Consider the following 21,731-nt stretch of genomic DNA (forward strand, 5'->3'; position numbering starts at 1 on the left):
AGGGGGGTGGGGCGATGGGTTAGCCCGGTGATGGGTATTAAGGAGGGCACATACTGCATGGAGCACTGGGTGTTATACGCAAACAATGAATCATGGAACACTACATCAAAAACTAATGATGTAATGTATGGCGATTAACATAACATAAAACAAAAAAGAACTGAATGTTGACTCTTTCACTAGACACGATGTTCTTTGCACTACATACTGGAAACCAAGACACATTTTTCTTTGTCTCCTTTGCTAATTTATCTACCAAAACTTTAAAAATGGAATAGGGAAGTTTTTTGTTTAAAAAAGTTGAGGCCAGAAACCATAACATTTTTTAATCATCATCCTTGAGACACACATATGAGACCCTCAAAAAATACTGATAAGCGAAAGACCTCTCCCCCTTTCCTTCTTTCCTTCTTTCCTTCCTTCTATCTATCTATCATCTATCTATCTATCATCTGTCTATATTAAAATTAACCAGAGGGCATTAGGGCAGAAACAGCAGAGTAGTAGGATCCCAGTGGTTGACTATCATCTCTTCCAAACCTGCTCCCTGGATACTACCACTCCAGACTGAACCAGAGGATGAGTGTGTCCTGCTAGCCTAGAAGATCCTTTCATGCCACAGTCACTGACCTGTGAGCTCTTGGCCCATGTTAAGCAACAAGACAAGGTATTGCTTAAAGAATTTCCATCAAAAAGGTTTATTTTTAGGGTTATTCTAATTTAATACTTTCATACATTATTCAGAGAGGGTGCAGCACTCATCCAATATAGCAATCAGGAGAAATACTTCTCATAGTATCATCAATTCTGTTTTACCCTGGCAATAAAAATCGTCTTCACACATCACAGAAAGATAAACTCCTCCTCTGCCACTCAAAAATGATGTGATAAAACATTAAATGGGAAGTACTTTGCACCAACTGCCCCTTCTTCAGGAGCATTCCCAGATCTATTCCCTCTTATCACATGAACGAAGCAGCTGGCTATAAATTCTCTAGAGAGATAATTAAACTGGGTAATAGACCAATGGTTCTACAGTTGGCCTTCATCAATGGTAAAGTTTAATCATTGTATTAAGTATCCAGGTGAACTGGTATAAAAAAACCAACTGGTTGCAAACTCAGCGGCTAAGAAAACCAATTTCCTTCCAACAATTTTCTGGTCACATATCCAAAAATTAGATGAACTTCGTTAGTCCACTTCTTCAATTCTTTTGCCTGAGTTGATTGTGAGTTGTTATTAGTTTTTTTTTTTTTTTAAGATTTATTTATTTATTTGAGAGAGCAAGAATGAGAGAGAGAGAGAGTACATGAGAGGGGGGAGGGTTAGAGGGAGAAGCAGGCTCCTCGCCGAGCAGGGAGCCCAATGCGGGACTCGATCCAGGGACTCCAGGATCATGACCTGAGCCGAAGGCAGTCACTTAACCAACTGAGCCACCCAGGCGCCCCAACTATTAGTTTTTAATAACAATAGCATATTGGCACTAAAAGCTTGTACTTTCGTGACTGCAGTTGACTGAAGATGTCCCAACATCTCACAAATACGCCAGTCTCAGTCCACCTGGCCAGGGCCAGAACAGGACAGTCTCACCACACATGCTCCACCAGCATCACTGGTTTATACCAGAGAAAGCTTCTGATACCCCAGATGTGGTATCCTGGCATCAGAGGGATTTGCGGGTCTACAACTCTCTACTTATGCTGTAGTGGCATAGACTTCAGAAGATCTCTCTTTTCTACTTAACACCACCAAGACACAAAAACCTGTGGGAATGTACCTCTTTTTCTTAGCTTGCTAATTCATTATCTTGCAAATAAATCATGTCCTGATTGTGTGCATGTTGCTGCAGTAATTGTAGCAGAGAGACTAAATTGGTACCAACTTGTGAAAAGGCGATGCTGGGGGGTCAGGGAGTGAATTGCAGCAGGGAGTTTTCCTGAAGTTTAAAAATGGTAACCTAAGCTCATGACTCAAAGTAGTGAAAAGGCAATGAGAGGAAGGAGCCTGGTCACCAGGGCAGTGATAAGACAGAGCTGGAAGTGGGTAGCGCCTTTGGCTGGAAGGACGGTATTGAGCCACACAACAGAAACCCGGCACAAAGAAAGAACACCAAAAAGTAGAGACCAGGAAACAAAAACACATATAAAGCAAAGAAACTCAAAAGGTGTCATTCATCTGTCTATGCTAAGTGTCTGCTTCATTCATTTTTAAAAATCCTACACACACCGAAAGAAACATCAAGGTCTGCCATCCCATGGAATGAGGCATGGCAGATGTTTTTTATGAATTGGCATTAACTTAATGCCAATTCATAAAACTTAATCCATGACTGTTGCTGTTGTTATCTAAGTTTATAATGAGGGCACACCGTAGAAATCTCTGACACTTTCTCCCTGAGCTCTCCCAACTTTGGGCCCACCATCTCACTGAGCAGTGACAAGAAAAGCAGAGAGGTTCATGCCTTTGACTCACAACATACCAAGGGGGTCACTCTCTCCTAGTGACTCACTGGTTTCACATGTCCACTCACTGTGGGCAAGATCATGAGTTTATGTTTTAAAAAAATGTATTGAGAGTCAATGCTAATGCCTGATCCTGACTTGGCAAAGTTCTATAACTGAACCCCAATGGCCCCTGAGGGTGTCTGTCTAGGCAGTCACGTCATTCCAAAGACCTCGCCTTTCCTGCTCACGTGAAGGTTTCAGCTCACGTCCATAATCAGTGAAGCTTAGAGAGCAAGCAGCAAAGCCTCACCTGTTCCCAGCTGGCAATGTGCTACTGCTCTGATGCAGTACTACACTTGGGCTAATGCCACAGCCATGTTACTAACAACAGCCCGCGAGGAAGCGTCTTGCTGCTATTTTCAGTAACCAAGCTCACTGCTCCCCATGAGAGACACCCATGTTAGAACAAACTTCACACCAGTGTTATCAAGAGGCTCCGATATGCTTTGGTTTATACATTAGAAAGGGAAAGCTAATCATACTTACAGGAGGCCCCAGTACAATTGGTTCTGCTTGCAAATACTGCCCCATGGACAATGGTGGGTTATGGTATAAAGCCCTTCTAGGAGATGGTGCTCTTATGGTGGTCATGTATCTTCTCTCTCTTCTGGGAGAGAGGTCTCTTCTTGCCGTGATATCTTTCCCAGGTGACACTGGCCTCCTTGGGGACAGATGCCTTCTTGGTGAAACATCTCTTTGTGACATCTCTCTTCTCAATGCAGCTTCCTTTCTTGGTGAAAGATGTCTCATGGGTGACAGATCTCTCCTAGGTGATAAATGTCTTCTGGGTGATAAATCTCCTTTGGGTATCAGATACCTCCTTGGTGAATTATCTCGACGGGGTGAAGAGTCATATCCTGGTGAGGAATGGTGGCTTGAGGGTGAGAAGTCCCTCGGAGAGGAGCTGGGCTCCGAAGACAGCATGTACTCTTCATCCACACAACTTGGTATGTCTAACCTGTCTTTGTCCGGTTCCGAGTCTGTACTTTTGCTCTGGAATAACCTCTGGTATTCTGTCATCTGAGTATCTTCACATGAGTCACTTGGTGTCATCAGCTGAGTAACCTGAATACTTGGCAAAGTAACCAAATAGCTGATCAATGAAGAATGCCCCAGGGAACTATCTGAAGGAACCCCATGGGTCACGGCGCCAACATTCACAGGCAAGGATGAGAATCTAGGAGGCTGAGGACTAGTGCTTCTCGATCTTGTTTTTGGTGTCAGATCTCCCTGATCATCAAAGTCATCATCATCTTCATCATCGTCATCATTATCATCTCCGTCCTCACCATCCGATTCTTCGGCATCTGAGAACTGATGATCAGTTGAAATGCTGGACATGCTATGCTTCTCAGCTGCTTTGTGCAAATCTTCCATCGTTTCTGAAACAATTGAACAGATAGTGAAGATCAAGGTCTAAACTTCAAGGTTAGGAGCTAATTTGGATGCCATCTCTTTCCAAAAGCTTCCCTCTAACCCTGTAGACCCTGGAGATAGTTCCATTTCTGAACCCCTATAACACTCACTGGGCACTCACCTGGGAGACCTTATGCTGGTTCTTAACCTTTTATGACTAATCTGATTCATCCCGACCCAACAGAAGGACTCTAGAGTAGGACTTTATATCTCAAATGTCACATGGCCCATAGAAAACCCTCAACAAATGGGTATGGATAATGCTGTTAATAAAGAGGCTAGAAGAAAAGGAAAGCAACAATCTGTCCTTATAGGTATAAACTTACATATAAGTGATATATCTCAGGAAGTCTGACTGGCCCTCAGGTTTTCTATTCAGGTTAATGACGGATTTTTTTCTCTCTTAATAGGAATAATAACACATTAAATTGTTTTTCAAATTTCCCCAGAAGTTTCATAAAATCTAAATCCCTGTCACAACACAAGTATAGTTAGATCCTTTACGGTTCTAGATAGAAGTATTTTCATAGTGAGGCCTTTTTTCCCCTTCAGTCAGAACTGAAATGCATTTATTTCTTCTCAGTAGGTTGTAAGCAATTCAACATGTCAGATTTCTTTTCTATATTTCATATTTAGTAAAATGAAATGTGATCAGTTTTTTAAAATATCAAAACTTGTTTTGCCACCCTGGCCACAAAGCTCCAGTGTGAAGAATAAAGAGGTCAGTCAACTAAATTTTGTAATACCTGCTTCTTCGGTTTCCGTATCATCCACTGATGTCATTGAAACTCCCAACTCCAAGCATTTCTTCATGTGTGCTTTAGATTTCATATGCTTTGTTAGGTTTCCTAGAAAACACAGGCCAAAAAAATGGATAAATTAATTGATTACAGAAATGTGATGAGTGCTCCAAAATTAGAAATGAACTAACTTGAGATAACATAGATTTGTTTCTACCCCCTATCCTTTGCCTTGAACTTAATGGGAACAATCTGGTTCCTGAATACATCAACCGCTCACAACTTTGGCCCAAACTCAAGTTTCCTTCATTCTAGAAGACTTTGTAGAATCGGGTCATACCTTTTCAAGAGTAGGTTCCAAGCAAGACTGAGAATCCCAGGCTCTCCTGGCTGAGAAGAGATCTAGTATCTTTGGCCCAAATGGGCCAGCCTCCTAGGCCTTGATATAAACAGGGTGACATAAGCTGGGTCATACATCTCAGAGAAAGTTCAGATCAAACATTCTCATCAACACACCCTAGACCCCAGACCTTCTGGCACTGATCAGATTTAGATTGCCTTCCCAGGCTCCTCACTGGTCAGAAGAAAAAAATTATGCAAACTTATGGGAAGGCCAACCTTGTAAATAAATTCAAAGATCCATACAAATACTTAGCTAACTACTTATAAGGAGCACTATTCTCAGTGTTTACAATCTATCTGTCTGGTATATGTTAGCAAACTTTATGACAGCAGTTTCTAAAGTTCTGCAATATTCCCTATCTATTTATCTTGAAAATCCCATCATTCTAAGAAAAAAGAAAGGTTTTCTCTCAAATATGTATTATGATGATGATATGTATAGATTATATGTATAAATACATATGTGTGTGTTTATGTAGATTTATAGTTGTTATATAGAATGTGAAAAATTATGAAAACACTTATCTAATCACCTTTGACCTAGGATCTATGAAATTTTATATATATGCATAAATATATATAATATAGAATATTGCATAACTATATGTATATAAAATTCCATGTCATATATATAACTTATCAAAAGACATCCAGGAACTAATTCAGTTGTAAGGGTCATATTATTATCTGCGCCCTCCAACGATGCTTTAGCAATGTACCAGCAAATGCTTTATTTTTAAGAGTAGGCTCACTGAACGTAGATGGACACGCTTAGCCTGCGAAAAGAGTTTGTTCCTTTGTAGGGGTATTTAGCTTTTTTTTTTTTTTTAAAGATTTTATTTATTTATTTGAGAGAGAATGAGAGAGAGCACATGAGAGGGGGGAGGGTCAGAGGGAGAAGCAGACTCACTGCCAAGCAGGGAGCCCGATGCGGGACTCGATCCAGGGACTCCAGGATCATGACCTGAGCCGAAGGCAGTCACTTAACCAACTGAGCCACCCAGGCGCCCTGTAGGGGTATTTAACTTACCATTAATGTAATATATGAGCCACAGTTCTAAACCAGCACACTGCTGTTTATTATTTTATATTATTTTATTTACTTAGCATTTTACTTATTGCTCTTATACCTATGAATTTTATGTGCTATTTTGGTAACTCCAAGCATAAATATATTTCCAGGCCCCTATTGCTCTTATTTATCTAAAAATGTTTTAAAGATCTCAAAAATTTTTAGAGCCAGATCATCAAGAATTCCTAAATCTGTAAACTAATTAATACATTTGTATATTAATGGAAGTCACCAGCTTCTGCATGGGTGCAAGTAATCTGTGTATGTGGATGGGTTTGTGTGTAGGTGTCAAGATTATTTAGATCTTGATATGTTTCTCCTCCTCTATTTATTGTCCTTTCTCTTTTTTCTCCATTTCAACAGGCAGGCAGGCTTTGGGCTCTCATCTTCAGGGCACGTTTGTAGTTAGAAATCTGGCTCTGAAATAACTCCACCCTGGCTTTGGTTGACTGCAGTCCTGAGCTTCTGAAGGGATTCCAGCAAGGGGGACGGGGGGAGGAGTGGTCGTGGGGGCAGGTAGGGGAGCGGGGAGGTAAGGGAGGGGGGAGGGTGCCTGAAGGAGAGGCACCTGGGCATGCAGGAGGTGCTTCTCCCACAAGTGCGCTCGGCATCTGCACTCAGATGACATGGTTTGGGACAACAGTCACTTCTACCGAAAACTGGAGGGGTTTCCCAGGATATTGTGCTCATTTTAAGATTCCGAGACATTTGCACATTCCTGAAGGGTGACAAGGAAATGCCAATAATGACCAAGAATAAATTATTTCCTGCTGAAATTCTATGACAATGATTTGGAGCCAAATTTAATTTGATTTCTTTAAGGTTATAGAAACTAGGTCATCATTGTTTTGATTGTTATTATTTTTTATTTGATTTTAAAAAGCCTAGAAATGTGACATTTCTTCACCGAGTGTTTCACACAGCTATACCCGAGGCAAACCCCTATGCCCAGGGAAGATCTATCAGTTGTAATGCCTGGCAGATCTGCAGTTTATAAAACCAAAGTTTATATTTTCTTATGTCCTAGGGAGTCTCTTGGTGAGGTTCTAAATAAAAGGCTTGACTGTGCAAAGGTGGATGGTATTTAAAGGACCTTATGTTTATCTCTTTTGAAATGCAAATGAATACTCCCTCCTTTATGTGGGCTTCAAAGGAGACATCTCTGTAAAACCTTTTTAATACAGAAGAAACAGATATGTTGAGAGTCTACACATTTATACTTCTGACAAAACAGTAAGACAATTTAGGATATTGGCTATGGAAGAAAATAGGTACACATTTCTCTACCAAAGATTATCTTATCTGATATTTATTTTTCTTGACAGATAGTGGCGCAGAATAATGAGCCTGCCAATTTAAAGTTAAAACATAGGAAATCATATGAGGTTAGTGAGGGGGCCAAAATCCATTAGATCTAAAGTACATCTACAGCAAGCAGTGAACATACTTCTACAAAACTCAAACCACCTCTAAGTCACTGTTGTCTGTAATCTGAGAACACTGGGCTTATGCACATTTCCATGATTTTATAAAATGATGGTAATATAATCAAAGCAACCTTCTTGCATAAAATATTTTCATAGAAATCTACCTGTAAGAAACAGATATTTTTTTAGAGGTAGAATATCATTCTAAGGCAGGTCCTAGTTTTATGAGATTCACAGTTGTGGCCTGAGAGTTAAGAAATTGTCTCTGTGCTGATAAATACACGGAACACAAGCTATCAAATTTCTATGCATAATTAATGCAACTGTGGATGGAGGGGCCCACCTGGGAGTCTGTGGGTCTCTACATTATTTATAATCTTGAAACTGACCATGGGCACATGTTTTCTTCCCAGCTGCTGCCTTGCTTTTCTAATCCACTGCATGGATTGTCTCCCGGTGGTATTTCAATACTGGTGCAAAAATTATCTAGACCACACAACATTTCCAACGTGCAGTAATAGCAATAGCAATCCAGGCAATTCTTAGCCACTTCCTTCGGAAACAACTAGCGTGGCCCCAAGTCTATAGCTCTTACTTAAGTCATAAAAGGAGCCTTTCTGTCTCATGTACATCCTTTGATTACTTACATAAGGGAGAAAATACATTTCAAAAACAAAACCATCTTATTGTCAATGCAAGTTAGTTATAAAATGGTATTCAGAATCCAAGGTCGCCATAAAAAAAGGTATTTTTCCTCTAAAAAGATGAGAATTGTACCTTTCGTTTTGAAGGCAAAGTTACATAACTTGCACACGTAAGGCCGGACATCAGTGTGAGTGCGGATATGCTTTTTGAGCATGCTTGGCTTCTTACAGCGAATCCCACATTCTTCACAAATGTACTTTCCGCGTCCACGTCCTCTGACATATACATAATCTTCATTTGACTTATACCTGTTTAGAAAAAGGGAATGCAGTGTGTTTTCAAATACTTTAGTGTTTTATCTATCAAACCAGAAGCTGATCTTTTGAGGGGTAAATTTTTGAGTGGCAAAATTTTTTTTTTTTAAAGATTTTATTTATTTGACAGAGAGAGACAGGCATAGAGGTAACACAAGCAGGGGGAGTGGGAGTGGGAAAGGGAGAAGCAGGCCTCCCGCGGAGCAGGGAGCCTGATGCGGGGCTCGATCCCAGGACCCCGGGACCATGACCTGAGCCGAAGGCAGACGCTTAACGACTGAGCCACCCAGGCGCCCCTGAGTGGCAAAATTTTTATGAGGGTCTTTTACAAACAATTATTCAACTTTACTTCTATGAAATTTATGCAATAAATGCCTGAACGAACTACAGAATAGATTTGGCATTGAAAGCAAAATGTAATTTTTCTATATGGTCTTCAAAATGGAATTGGGTCCCTCTATTAAGTGTAGATATAGGGACTTGGGCTATAGATGTTCAAATGGGCTTCCAAGTAGGCTCAGAGAGTTACAGAGTTGTGCTTTACTACTTTTGGATTCTAGTACAGTCTCCACACAAGAAATATCCAAAAAGTTATACCAACATATTCAAATCAACATATATCATTCGTTAACATTACATCGTCTAAGATGTGCATGCAGAACACACACACATCTCTCTAAATTTGCTAAAATAAGTATAACTGATAATAGAATTCTTCATTGCAAGTTTTTACTCTATTTTTATAATCCTGGCATGAGAGTGTCTCCGAAATTTCTAGCTTACACAGGCTGAGCTGAGCTCACCAACTGTTGTCTACAGATTTGATCCGCTCTTCCCAAGGACCATGAATTTGCACTAAAGTGGAGTCCAAATTTCAAGTAGCTTCTGGTAAGTACTGTTACATAATAAAAACTAGAGATTCTATTTTTCAATCATATTTGCATTTGTTTCCAGAAGAATTTAATAAAGAGGCTTGAAAGGATGTCTGAGGTCATCTAGTTTAATCAAATCAGCTAACCAAGTCTTAGGTATTCACTGTGATGATTCATGAAAGAAACCTATCCAGTGCTCAACCATCACATTTTGTTTAGATTACAATGAAACAAGATCAATCATAGAGTACAGTAGCATTTTATTGAATAATTCAATGAATATCATTATCTTTTAAATCAAAGCTGGTCTAGAATTATGGGTCTAATGTCATTCTTGGAAAAATACTCCTTTTGAGGGGCTCTTTTTATAACTTCAAAATGTAAGCTGACATATAAAATGCCTTAATTCACTGTGGATTTACTTTAAAGGCACTAGATTCACAGGTTTTTTTGTTTGTTTTGGTTTTTGGTTTTTTACATTCTAAGAGCATTGCACACTTCTCTATTTTGTCCTAGCTAATCTGTCATCAGGAATAAAAGTTCAACTTCATTCGTCCAAACCACTGAAGGATTTTTTTAAGAGAGAAAATCCATTCACATATTTAAATACTAACTCTGTTATGTTTGCTATTCAATCTTAACATTATTTACATTTTGGTCAGTACCAAAAATTCCAGGTGGGAATTAAGTAGTATCAAAAATACTGAATAGTCAATTTTGTGTGTTTTTTCATCCTTTAAATCTTTCCCCTTTCACAAGGAATTTCCAACTTCAACTTGTTCTTTAAAACTTTCTTAAACTTCATGTTTTATTTCACATTGTCTTTTGTAACGAAAGAACTTCAAGTTGCAAAATATCTTTCACCTTTTAATTTCACTCTTCCCTGCCTCTAAATAGATAAAATTACCTAAGAAATATAGAATAAAACAAATAATTTTCTAGAAAGCTAGTTTTCATCACAGAAGGACACCTTAAACTTAGTGTAGCCCATCATCACAGTTGATGGGAAATGCATTTTATCTTCAAGTAACATAATTTTATTTTTAATGTCTTACCTGATTAACTTGCAAATAGTAAAATTCAGTATAAAATAAAGCTGCATATTAGAAAAATCTGTGCAAATAAAATATTTACCCTTCAACAGGTCTGCAGACCCATGAATCTACTTAATACAAGGATTAATGGATTTTGAAAAAAAATAAAAGATAAGTTTAATTAAATTACTAAACCTACATGTATTGCATCGAGCACTGGGTATTACACGCAAACAATGAATCATGGAACACTACATTAAAAACTAATGATGTAATGTATGGTGACTAACATAATAAAATAAAATTAATTTAAAAAAATTACTAAACCTAGGAATTGCATAATATAAAGAACACATCCATTTAAAAATTTGGTCAGTAATACTTCTTTTTTAAAGTTATCCCTTTGCAATCTCCAAAATAAGAGGTGGTAGCACACTGCTTGGAATGAACACCTGGTCACCCCCAGGCAAAAGTCGGGTCACAGATTAAAAAATGATTGGGATGTAGCCCATACCACAGGGCAATGAAAGGAGGGAGATATGATATATGGGCACAGTCCCTGTGGATCATCAAAACGCAGCAATAAAATATTCACATACGCTTTTTCACTCGTGTCCTTTGTTAGTGGAGATGGGCTCCCCAAAGCACATGTAATGGGAAGGTCTCTGCTAATCTAGTACAAGTGCACTGCTATGAAGACTGCTGAATATAAGGGTGTTGATTCAGTCACAGGGACCTCTCAGTCTCTGAGGAAAGATAAAATCTGTATTTCTCTCGTTTGTGTTAAAAGATGAAGGATGTCAAAAAAATATCAAGACATGCTTTAAGACTCCATGCAACTGTGGTTTCAGTGGTGAAAATACTAGACAACCAGAGGGGCCAACACTAAGAGGAAAACAACTTTAATAATTCATCGCCAAACTGGTGAATCTACATGAGAAATAGATATTTCATATCAGTAAACATTCAACATTTTATAATCAAATAGATAACATTATTCTGTCTCCCAAATGTAACTGGAATAAATTCATGTTCATGGAAACATGTAAATTATAGATCTACTGTAGAAATAAGGCTAGTTACAACATAATCCCCCAAATGTGGTTAATATGCTTTAATATTTTTAAATTTTAATAGCATAAGTTGGAGCTTTTTCTCTCATGTGGCTGACTGGATTGAAAATATATTTCTATTGAAATCTAAAACTGGATGTTACACACATGTATAATTTTTCTTTACTCTACAGATATCAAAGTCATTGGACTTTACCACTTGTGTTTCTACAACTCAGGATTCAACATTTAAAAAGAAATTTCCAAAGACAGAGAGACTGCCACAAACTGGAAGAGACAAAGAAAACATGATAACTAAATGCAGTGTGGTACCCTGGCTTGGATCCTGGGACAGAAACAGGACACTGATGGAACTCATGAATTCCCAACAAAGTCTGGAGTTTAGGTAATAATAAAAGCAATAAAATGAACCATCAAATTAACTAGTTCCTAGGATTATACATGAGTGTACATGATTGTATTTTTGTAAACACAGAATAAAATATGTCCATTAATATTACATACCAAAAAAAATGCCCATAAAAATAATATTAAAGAATGAACAAGCTTAGATGACATCAAGAGTCTATCAATTTAGTTGATTTCATAGTGCATGAGGGGTGTGAAAATTTAAAGCAGAAGCTCAAACCTTATGTAACAGGGACATTTTCATTGAAAGTAAGCCATTAAAAGCAAGGACATGAACTCATTTTCTATTACCAGCCAGACTTCAGAAATGTGAATAGAGAAGGAATTCACCTTATACTTCCAACCAGAGTAGATACTATTTTTGCCATGTGTACATCGTGACCATTTGCTCTGACTTAGAACCGAATGTTTCACACATGCACGTATGTTTCCTTACCCTCCTTCAAAGATCTTAATTCGGATTGGCTCTGTTTGTTTGGATCCAATATCTTTATCTCCATGAATATCTCCTTTCCCCCTTTCCTTTAAGATATTTCCAACTAGTTTTCTTTCTAGTTTGCTGCCAAATAAAAAGGATGCATCAGGTTTCATCTGTAGGACAAAAGAGAGAATCATTTCATATGGTTTCTCTAAGACATAGGAGAAACCCACACATTCCACCCTTCTCTGATCTCTGAAAATTAGTCTAAATTCCATTCTAAAAGGTCATAGCCCGTTCACATAAAATAAGGGATGCTAAGGATAAAATCAGAGAAGAATGATAGCTTTTCCGCAATTATCCAACATTTTGTTAAAAAATAATCCTGCCCTGTTGTCACTTATTCTGTGCAACACTAATAAAAACAGAAAACATGTTCTATATTCTGAAGTAGCAATGAAAACAATTATCAATTAAGGACACATTTTCAAAAATTGTTGAAGGGAAATGGTAACTGGATTAAGTAAAATAGATTTTTAAACCCTCTATTTGTTTCATTAATAATTTAGCAAAAATTCCAAAGTGCACCATTAGTATTTTTGTAATTTTATGTGCGAAATATTGTTCATGTAGGAACAAATCAGATAACCACCCGAAAAAATGAGTTTTGGGAGAGAAATAGAGAAAATAAATTTTGGTATAAAGTATTGTCAATGGGAACACGCCCTCTGGAGTTTGCGAAGTTCAGTTCTGACACCTGCACACCTCCTTCCGGATCTTTCCGTTCAGTGTCCATTCCCATATTGACAATGTTCTACGTCCTGCATCCAAATTTCACAATCCCCTGAATTCCTCATATCAAGAGAAAACTGGATCTGCTAGGCATTAACACAGGCCAGAAAGGAGAAGAACCCAAAGGAATTGGTCTCAGTGGTAGAATTCCATGGCACCTGGATGAAGGAGAGACTTCCCCAGGACCCAGTGCATGGTCAGCAGCTTCTTCTCTTACTAGGGAAGGGAAATCAGTGTCACGGAGGGATCCCCCCAACTCTGACCTTCATTTCACTTGTACGTTTCAGACCTTATGTCCTTCCCCATGTATACTGCTCAGCAAGCAAATCCACACTACAGTGCTTTTAGAAATGGTATCCATTACCTGAGCAAACTGCTTCCAAGCACTTGATGATGTAAGCTTGCCAGTTCCAGGTCTGTGCATAGCAGCCAGAGTATAAATCTCTGCAGTGATTTTTTGCTTGGACCTCAAAAGAGCCAGAGTGGTCTTGGTGTTCAATCCTGATGGGTTTGGGTTACAGGAACTAATGCACCATGAAGCATAAACCGAGGATTTGAAGGTGGCCTGTTGCACGTAATTGGGTTTTGTATAATTCAAGAAGCACCAACTCACAGTAGTTGTTGTCCGCAGACTAGGGAACTGAAGAATCTGCTGGAAATCGGCCACATCCGTGAAAAGAAGAGTTGAGTTTGCCATTTTCCTGCTTGGGCCAGAGGCCATGTGCACCAGCATGCCAACAGGCAGCTTCTGGCCCTTTCCTTGCTCTTCAAGCTGACTGTCTCCTGGAGGCAACGAGGAGCTCTGTGGGCTCATGCTCATATCAGATGCTGTCTCATCAATATCAAGTTCATCTGAAGACTCTCTGCTTTCAGAAGGCCCACTGGACTTCTGGCCTAGAGAGGGTGCCCTGGAGTTGGGCAGGAATGGCTCCCTCAAGGGCATGCTGGCAGATGGATGGTCTTGAGATGAGGAAGGGGACAGCGAGGAGAAGGAAGATGACCCCGACTGCAAGCCATCCTTTGGCTCAGAAGCACAACCTTGTCGAACCAGTTGGGGTTTCTGTGGGCGTGTCATATCCTTCTTGATGTCTGAGCTGGTTAGCTCCACAGCACTGAGTTCCTCGACGATCTGTCCATACATCTTTTCTTCTTTGACCCTTTTCTGCTGCTTTGTTTCCATGAAGAGTTCTAAGCTGCTGGCTGGAGAAAGCATACGCTTGCTACCTCCCAGGGTGGCCACGCTGTCAGAGGTGGAAGGTAAACATAAGGGGATTGAGGATTCCAAGCCGAGGGGCAAGGTCTGAGGTACTTTCCAGATGGGGTATTTTTCTAAGCCTGCATGCTGCCCCAACACCTGGGCAATGTTGAATCCTATCCCTTGCATGGCCGCATTGGTCACCAGTGTTCTTTGGGTAGTATTCTCGTCGACTTTGCATATGACAATTGCAGGACTGTTCTGCCCAAGTATCTGAGAAATGCTTGTGTACATGACACTCCCGTAGGATGGGACGTGGGTCTGGATCCTAACAGGAACCACTGTTCCTGGTAAGGACTGTAAAGGCCCAGCATTTGCTGATGCAAAATCTTCTTGCAGAACCTGCTCGGAGGGAGTATCAGGTGACTTGGTGCTCTGGTCTGATGGAAACTTTGGAAGAATGTTCTTTGAGTGTAGCCCTGATGTTCCTGAATAACATGGGTAAGTCTGCTCTTTTGTGTGCACATAATCAGCAGATTTCTTTCCAGTGTGCTCTGCAACATGCTCTAAGGGATAGCTAGGATGGATTTCTGCCTGGAAAGAAGGCTTGCCATAGCTCTTTTGAGGGTGCTGCACAAGGGGATGTGGGAAATGGGCCTGCCACCAGGGAGGCTGCTGAGCTGGTAAATGAACCATACAGACGGTAGGATATTGAAACTGAAACAAGGCATTCTGGATTGGAGAAAATGGAATAGTCTCTTGATGTGGAAATAAGTGCGGCTGCTCAGACAAGTGCTTGCTTGCAATGTAGGATGTTGGTTGTATCAAGGGATTTCTCAGAGATTCCTGACTGTCCATGTGCATGATCTGTTGTTGGGCCAAGTGGAGTGGCCCGGAGCTCAGCTGGCCACAAGGCCCCACAACCTGCTTCCCGGGGTCCTCCGCCTGGAGAGGAGGCAGCACAGAGGTGGGGACGTGGTGCCACGTGGCCCTGAGGCCAGCGTGCAGGTGCTCCATCTGCTCCTGCTTCACACTCAGATCTGCCCCAGCCTCACCCTGGGCAATCTCCGGAGAACCGCTGAAGGACGCCTGCCGCACCAGAAAGCATTTCTTCCTCTCCCGCGAGGGAGATAATGTGGCGGCCGATGCCCCTGCCATCGGAGCATGGGACAGATTCCCATAATCAAAGGATTTGCTCCGGATTTCTGGAACCTCAGTTGGGTGAGGACAAGGCATCTGCTCGGACGAGCAGCGCCGCATCTCCTTTTGGTGGTGGTGACCCGGGACAGACAATGAGTAGGAACCGGCAGGGACAGTCAAAAACTCTGAATGCTTCCCAAACTCATCTTGCTTAGGAGGTGCGGCAAGCTTAATGGTTTCTTCTCTTTCGAAAGACATTGAAAAACTGGAGCTATGGGACAAGTTGCTTTCCTGACTGGGGCTGCGGGAGAGGCCAGTTCCTGTGGATTCGAAGCTGGATTCCCCTGAAGAGTGCTCCATATCTGCAAGGCGCAAACGCTTCTTTTTGGGTGGCAACTTCTCAGCTGGGAGCTGGGAAAGGGTCTCGCTTCTCTGGGGCCACTGAAATTCCTCCACAGGCTTTTCCAGTTCTTTACTCTGGGTGTCTTTCTCCTTCTCTGGTTTATCAGGCTCCTCGGTCACTCGAATCTCAGGAACCTGAATGTTGTGCTGGCGGACCAGCCTGGGCTGTGTGTGGTAGGACTGCTGCTGAGCCTGCTGGGAAGGGGAGGGCTTCCCCCCACTTTCGGCACTGTCTGCCGGTGGAGCCCACTCTGGACTCACCGGGGCTTCAGAAATCTCACTGTCACAGGTCTCGGAAGGCGAAGAGGCTTTATCTTGTGTGCTAGCCACCAGTTCGGCGGACTCAGACCTTTCAAATGAATTGGGTCGGCTCAGCGAGTTTGTGTGCTGAATAACAGAAATCACATTTCCAGGAGGCTTCCTGCCCCCTAGATCTGACATCTTGTCTGAATCAGTGGCCAAGGGTGATTCCTCGGACCCAAGAGATGGGCTTCCAGATTGGAGTTGGGGTCGACAGGGGTCAAAGCGCTCAGAGTGACCATGAGAAGCGTTCTCGTGTCCAGACATGGCAAATCCCCCTCTTACTCCTTCCTGCATCTGCAACTTGGGGTCATAATCTGAGGTCATTATGCCCATGGGAGTGCTCACAATGCTGCTACAAATCATGGGGGTGTCTTCCTCATCTCCTACACTCTTCTCTTTCCGGCGTTTTCTATTTTCACATGTAGTTCCAAACATGGTTGGCACTCCCTGCAATGGCACTGAGGGATCCATAAAATATTCACCCCCATGTTTTAAAGAGCTTAAGCAGGAAATGTCCCTGTAGCCTTGCTTTGATGTCTCAGAGTCTTCCCACTTCTTATAGGGTTTCCGGCAGACATCATAGTCATACCCCATCCGATCCCCAGAAATCAATTTCTTTTCCTTCAAGGATAAGCCTGTGATACTCTTTGATGTTCTGCCATGGTGTTCTGCCTCCATGTGCCCCTCTTGTACTGAAGGCAGCTCAAATGCAGCCTGTCTTCTTAACATGCGCTGAGGGGGTATTCCTACAGTCCCTGGATAGAACACATCATCGGAACCAGTCATCCTTTCATCAAATGAGTGACTTCCTCTCAAAGAGGGAGGAATACTTAGATGAGTTGCCGAAGAAGTTGGCATCGAGTTGCTTCTAATGAGGGGTGAAGAGTCCACAGGAGCTTCTAAGAGAATTGGGTTGCTGCCTTGGAAATTTGCAGGGAACAGCTTTCCTTCATTCCTGATAGATGATGGGATAGTCTGGGATTGTCTAGATTCGCTGTTGAATTTCGTGGATTTCGGCATGCTTGTTTGACTGGGGTCGATTTCTCCCTTGCTTGGGATCAGCTGTGAAACAGGATCTTCAAACATCTTGACATCTAACCTGGTGTTTACGTGAGGTAATGATTCCATCATGCCCTTCCTCCCCATTGTGGCACGCTCCTGGCTTGCCGTTGTAACACTGAGTGTATTTCTGGGACTAAGCCGACAGTATTTTCCAAAGATGATTTCTTCATAAGACTTTGCATTTGTGTTTGGAGGGCTTATCTGCTGCTCTGCACTTTCTGAGCGAGAAAAGTAACCAGAGTCAGTGCTTCCTTTACTGTGTGGGCTCAGAAGGTTTAGAGATGGCTCAGAATCTTGTCCTTTTTTCTCTGACAGTCTTAGTGCAAGTTTCTGTTTCACTGTGTGAGAATCATCAGGCTTAGTATTTAGAGAAAGATTTGGTAGCATATCAGAGCCTATATACTGAGAGCTTTCATTAGGTAAAGGAATCCCACTTTTGGGGATAATCAAAATCGGCACTTTCATTGGACCTCCCAGTGATTCTTCCAGTGACCCATGATAGCCACCTCTGCTGGCAAGATCCAACGGGATTGGTGGGCCAGGACTCATTTTCTCAGAAGCCTCAACAAACAAAGAGCTCTCCTCATCCGTGTCTGTACTCTGCTCACCGTCTGAATGTATTTCTGCTTCTACATCAATAAAACCAGCCTCTAGGTCCAATTTAGATACAGCTGACTCTGTGAAAGGGACTAATCCTGCCTTAATTGCATGGGCATGTGACTTCCTGTGCTTGTACAAATTGCTCTTTGTCTTGAACGAGAAACCACAAGGTATACATGGATATGGCCGCTCACCAGTATGGGACCTGATGTGTTTTTTCAGTACACTTGGTTTGGCACATGCCCTGCTGCAGTAAGGGCAAATGTATTTGCCGGGCTTTTTGGGTTTGTGCTCTTTCTTGTGAGCATCCTCCGACTGTTCGATACTTTTCTGAGAGTATTGGCTATAAGTAGGGTTCAGACTTGAAATCTTTTTTCTAGGGTAACCACCACTGTGGCCATGTATAGGAAAAGAAAATAAGTCCTCGGAGGCAACAGATGGCAAAGGGCCAGGGAAAAGCCACGGAGGGCCTTCGAGGCTCTGATGTGGCTTGTTGCTGTGCATGACCCCCTGTGGCAATGAGTGCTGAGGGAAAGAGAGTGAATGTTGGCATGAGTAAGGACTCGGATGGTGCGGTGGGTATTGCTTCTCTGTGACTTGCTGTGCCACGTCGCTAGGTGAGGCCAGTTTCCCAGAACCAAAAAGTTGTGCTGATGCTGTGTCTCCAATTTGCTCAGGATCTATTTGTGGTTGCCGCTGTCCTTCTTGGCTGCCAAAAGTGCTCATCTTAATAACAGCTGATTGTTCCTGTCTCCATCTACCTGATGCCTTATCAGTTTCTCCAGACCTTGAGGTAGCTTTTTGTCCAAGAGCTGTGTCCCCGGTGTCCATTTTGTTACAAGGTCTTAAGTGCTAGTTCACTTGAAAGCCGTGCAGACTCATGGAGTGTCTTCAAAGCTGTGCTTTTCAGAGCTTGTTTACTTCCATGTTCCAGGGTGTCTGCAAACTTGCTGATTGCTCCTTCTCTTTGGAACCTTCCACACCCACCCCGTAGTCTTATGGGCATTCGATGGTAATGTCCTTGGACCAGGGTTATAACACAGTTCTCTCCATTGTAGAAATGTCCATCCAAAAGCTAAGTGCAAATCTATAAAGATTTCTTATGGCATTTGAATATTTTCAACTAGCATGAAATTGTGATGAATAGCCTGGGAGAAATTTTGCCCATCAACTAGAGTAAAGTTCAGTTGCCAGTTTCACTAAGATAAAATGATCTGAAAGAAAAAGAAACACAAAGAGATCGTCATAATAGTTATCGAGTTAGAAACCAAAACCAATCCTAAATAGCCAGCCTGACATTGGATAAATTGAAAATGATTTTTACTCTAAGGAATATTTTTTTTAAAAAGATTTATTTATTTACTTTAGAGAGAGTACGGGGGGGGGGGCAGATGGAAAGGGAGAGAGAATCTCAAGCAGACTCCATGTCGAGCGCAGAGCCCGACGTGGGACTTGATCTAATGACCCTGAGATTGCAACCTGAGAGAAAACCATGAATCGGAGGCTCAGCTGACTTTGCCACCCAGGCGCCCTTCCAAGGAATACTTTTTATAGCTGTTACATTAGTTCCACAATTAAAGGATATTAATTTCAAACATGGCATTAAGTCATAAGCATACATTTCTTCAGTGCTTTAATTTTGGTCATCCTTTTAAATACTCCTTAATTTTGGTTAGAAAAGTATTTAAAAGAAAGCTTTTGATAGATATTATTTATAAAATCATAAGATTTTTAAAAGCCTTCACTAAATAAACATGGAGCTATTTCTAACCAAGTTGTATGACTTGCATGCTTAAGTGTACTACATATTTCTCTATATGGACATGTTTTATAGATTAATATATGTACAAATATATTTTATATGTAAAATAAAATAAATATATGTAAAATATATTACTTAAAATATATTTTACATATACCTATATTTATATTAACACACAATACAGATATATTTTATAGATTAAAACCGGTGATTAGAAGAGCTAGACTAAGGCTGTAAGAATTAAGATTGTCCCAGAACTTTGGAAAAGGCAGGAAAGTACATCCAAATAAACGATTATAAAACCTTCATAATATGAAAAATGAAACATATTTTGGGGACAGTTTAAAAATGTAATGATTACCTGAATGGTTTAGCATTCTCATGGACATGATTGTCTTGACGCTTCCTGGGTAGGAAATAAACACAGTTAGGAAAAATTGTTCCATGAAACCACAACACTGCTGTATATAAATGTCAGTTTAACGTTCATGTACATAATAGGGTTAACAATGTAATGTGCCCTAAAGAAAAAAAGATTAACCAGTGACTGTTCTGAATACACTACACTAAAGCAGTAAGCTTTATATTGACATTGTGTCCAAAAACAACTGAGAGAGAAAAAATTATTAAAAATTTAGAGTAGTATTTTCTAATATATAAGATTATTATATCAAAACATCTTAGTTTTTTGACACAATTAGCCTGGTTCCAATTCCTTAAATATTTTAAAATGTTTTATTTATTTATTTATTTATTTGCGAGACAGAGAGCAAGGGTGGGGGGAGAGGCAGAGGGAGAGGGACAAGCAGACTCCCCACTGAGCAGGGAGCCCCATAAGGGGCTCGATCCCAGGATTTTGAGATCATGACCTGAGCCGAAGTCAGACACTTAACTGACTGAGCCACCAAGGCACCCCTAATTCCTTTTTTTTTTTTAAGATTTTATTTATTTTTTAGAGAGCGAACGAGAGAGAAACAGCATGAGAGGGGAGAGGGTCAGAGGGAGAGGCAGGCTCCCCGCCAAGCCGGGAGCCCAATGTGGGACTCGATCCCAGGATCCTGGGATCACGACCTGCGCCGAAGGCAGATGCCCAACCATCTGAGCCACCCAGGTGCCCCCCCCAATTCCTTAAATATTAAAAAGTGGAGAATAGTGGGGTTTTTTTATTGAACCTATAGGTTTGCACATTTAAATTTACATCACAACAAATCAAGGAGTTCTGCAAATGGCTGTGAATGGCTCGGGGAAAATTGACAACTTAGAAACAGTTAGATTTTAAGTGTATACTCATCTTCCATAAGTGAATGGCCGCTGTCATACCCAGAGGATTCTAAGAACTTCAGTGCTCAACTCTATCAATTATGATGAAAATTGAGATGTTTCCCTGATAGGCAATGTGGCAGTGTTTATCAAAGTAAGAAAGCACATACCTTTGACCCAGAAATTCCATTTCTGGAAATTTATTCTTACAAATGTACCTGCACAAGTGCACAAAGATACGCATACAAGGACAGCTTAAATAAAATATGGCTCCGTCATAAACTCAGCCATTTAAAAAAATAAAGTACAGCAATAAGTACCCATATAGGAACTCATCCAGAAGATAGTAACATTGAATGTTAAAAAAAAAAAAAAAACTCATTGCCCCTTAGGATGCATTTGATAATCCTATTTGTGTATAAGAGAAACATGTGATAAACAGAAAATTTCTACAGGGGTGCCAAACAGCTTTTAACTCTAGTTAAATTGCAGAAGTAGAATCAGGGAGTCAGAAGAAGGGGCAGGAAAGAAATTTCTACTTTTTACTTTATGATTTTTGGTAATTTTTCTTTTTGTTTATTTTTCTTTTGTTTTTTTTTTTTTTAGGGAGAGAGAGAGAGCACAAGCGGGAGGTGGGTAGCGGAGGGAGGGGCAGAGGGAAAGAATCTCAAGCAGACTCCCTGCTGAGTGGAGCCCAACTCTGGGCTGGATCTCACAACCCCGAGATCATGACCTGAGCCGGAGAAACAATGAGTCTTTGGGTGAGAAATCAGTAGCCCCCAGATATTTGTAGCAAGACATCTGTAATCAAAATCCTTCTGCTAAGAGCCAGAGATTTGTAAAGCGGTAGCTGGAAAAACTAAACAACAAGCATATCAACTTTGGTTTGC

General features: G+C 40.9%; 1 protein-coding gene across 6 annotated transcripts in view; it reads right to left on the reverse strand.

Moving 5' to 3' along the window:
* Positions 1 to 21,731, reverse strand: part of HIVEP2 (HIVEP zinc finger 2) — a 198,882-nt gene that overhangs the window by 5,346 nt on the left and 171,805 nt on the right. For all 6 annotated transcript variants that reach the window (XM_081827419.1, XM_081827418.1, XM_081827422.1 and 3 more), the window contains 6 exons: positions 19,943 to 19,987; positions 13,482 to 19,033; positions 12,344 to 12,498; positions 8,339 to 8,514; positions 4,667 to 4,768; positions 2,991 to 3,886 (listed from right to left, as the gene is read on the reverse strand). In XM_081827419.1, the coding sequence (XP_081683545.1) occupies positions 2,991 to 3,886; positions 4,667 to 4,768; positions 8,339 to 8,514; positions 12,344 to 12,498; positions 13,482 to 18,650 (6,498 nt within the window). In that variant the 5' untranslated portion in view covers positions 18,651 to 19,033; positions 19,943 to 19,987. The remainder of the gene's footprint in view (positions 1 to 2,990; positions 3,887 to 4,666; positions 4,769 to 8,338; positions 8,515 to 12,343; positions 12,499 to 13,481; positions 19,034 to 19,942; positions 19,988 to 21,731) is intronic.

The sequence above is a fragment of the Leptonychotes weddellii genome, chromosome 8 (assembly GCF_054177405.1).
Source record: "Leptonychotes weddellii isolate Sample4059 chromosome 8, ASM5417740v2, whole genome shotgun sequence".
NCBI lineage: Eukaryota > Metazoa > Chordata > Mammalia > Carnivora > Phocidae > Leptonychotes > Leptonychotes weddellii.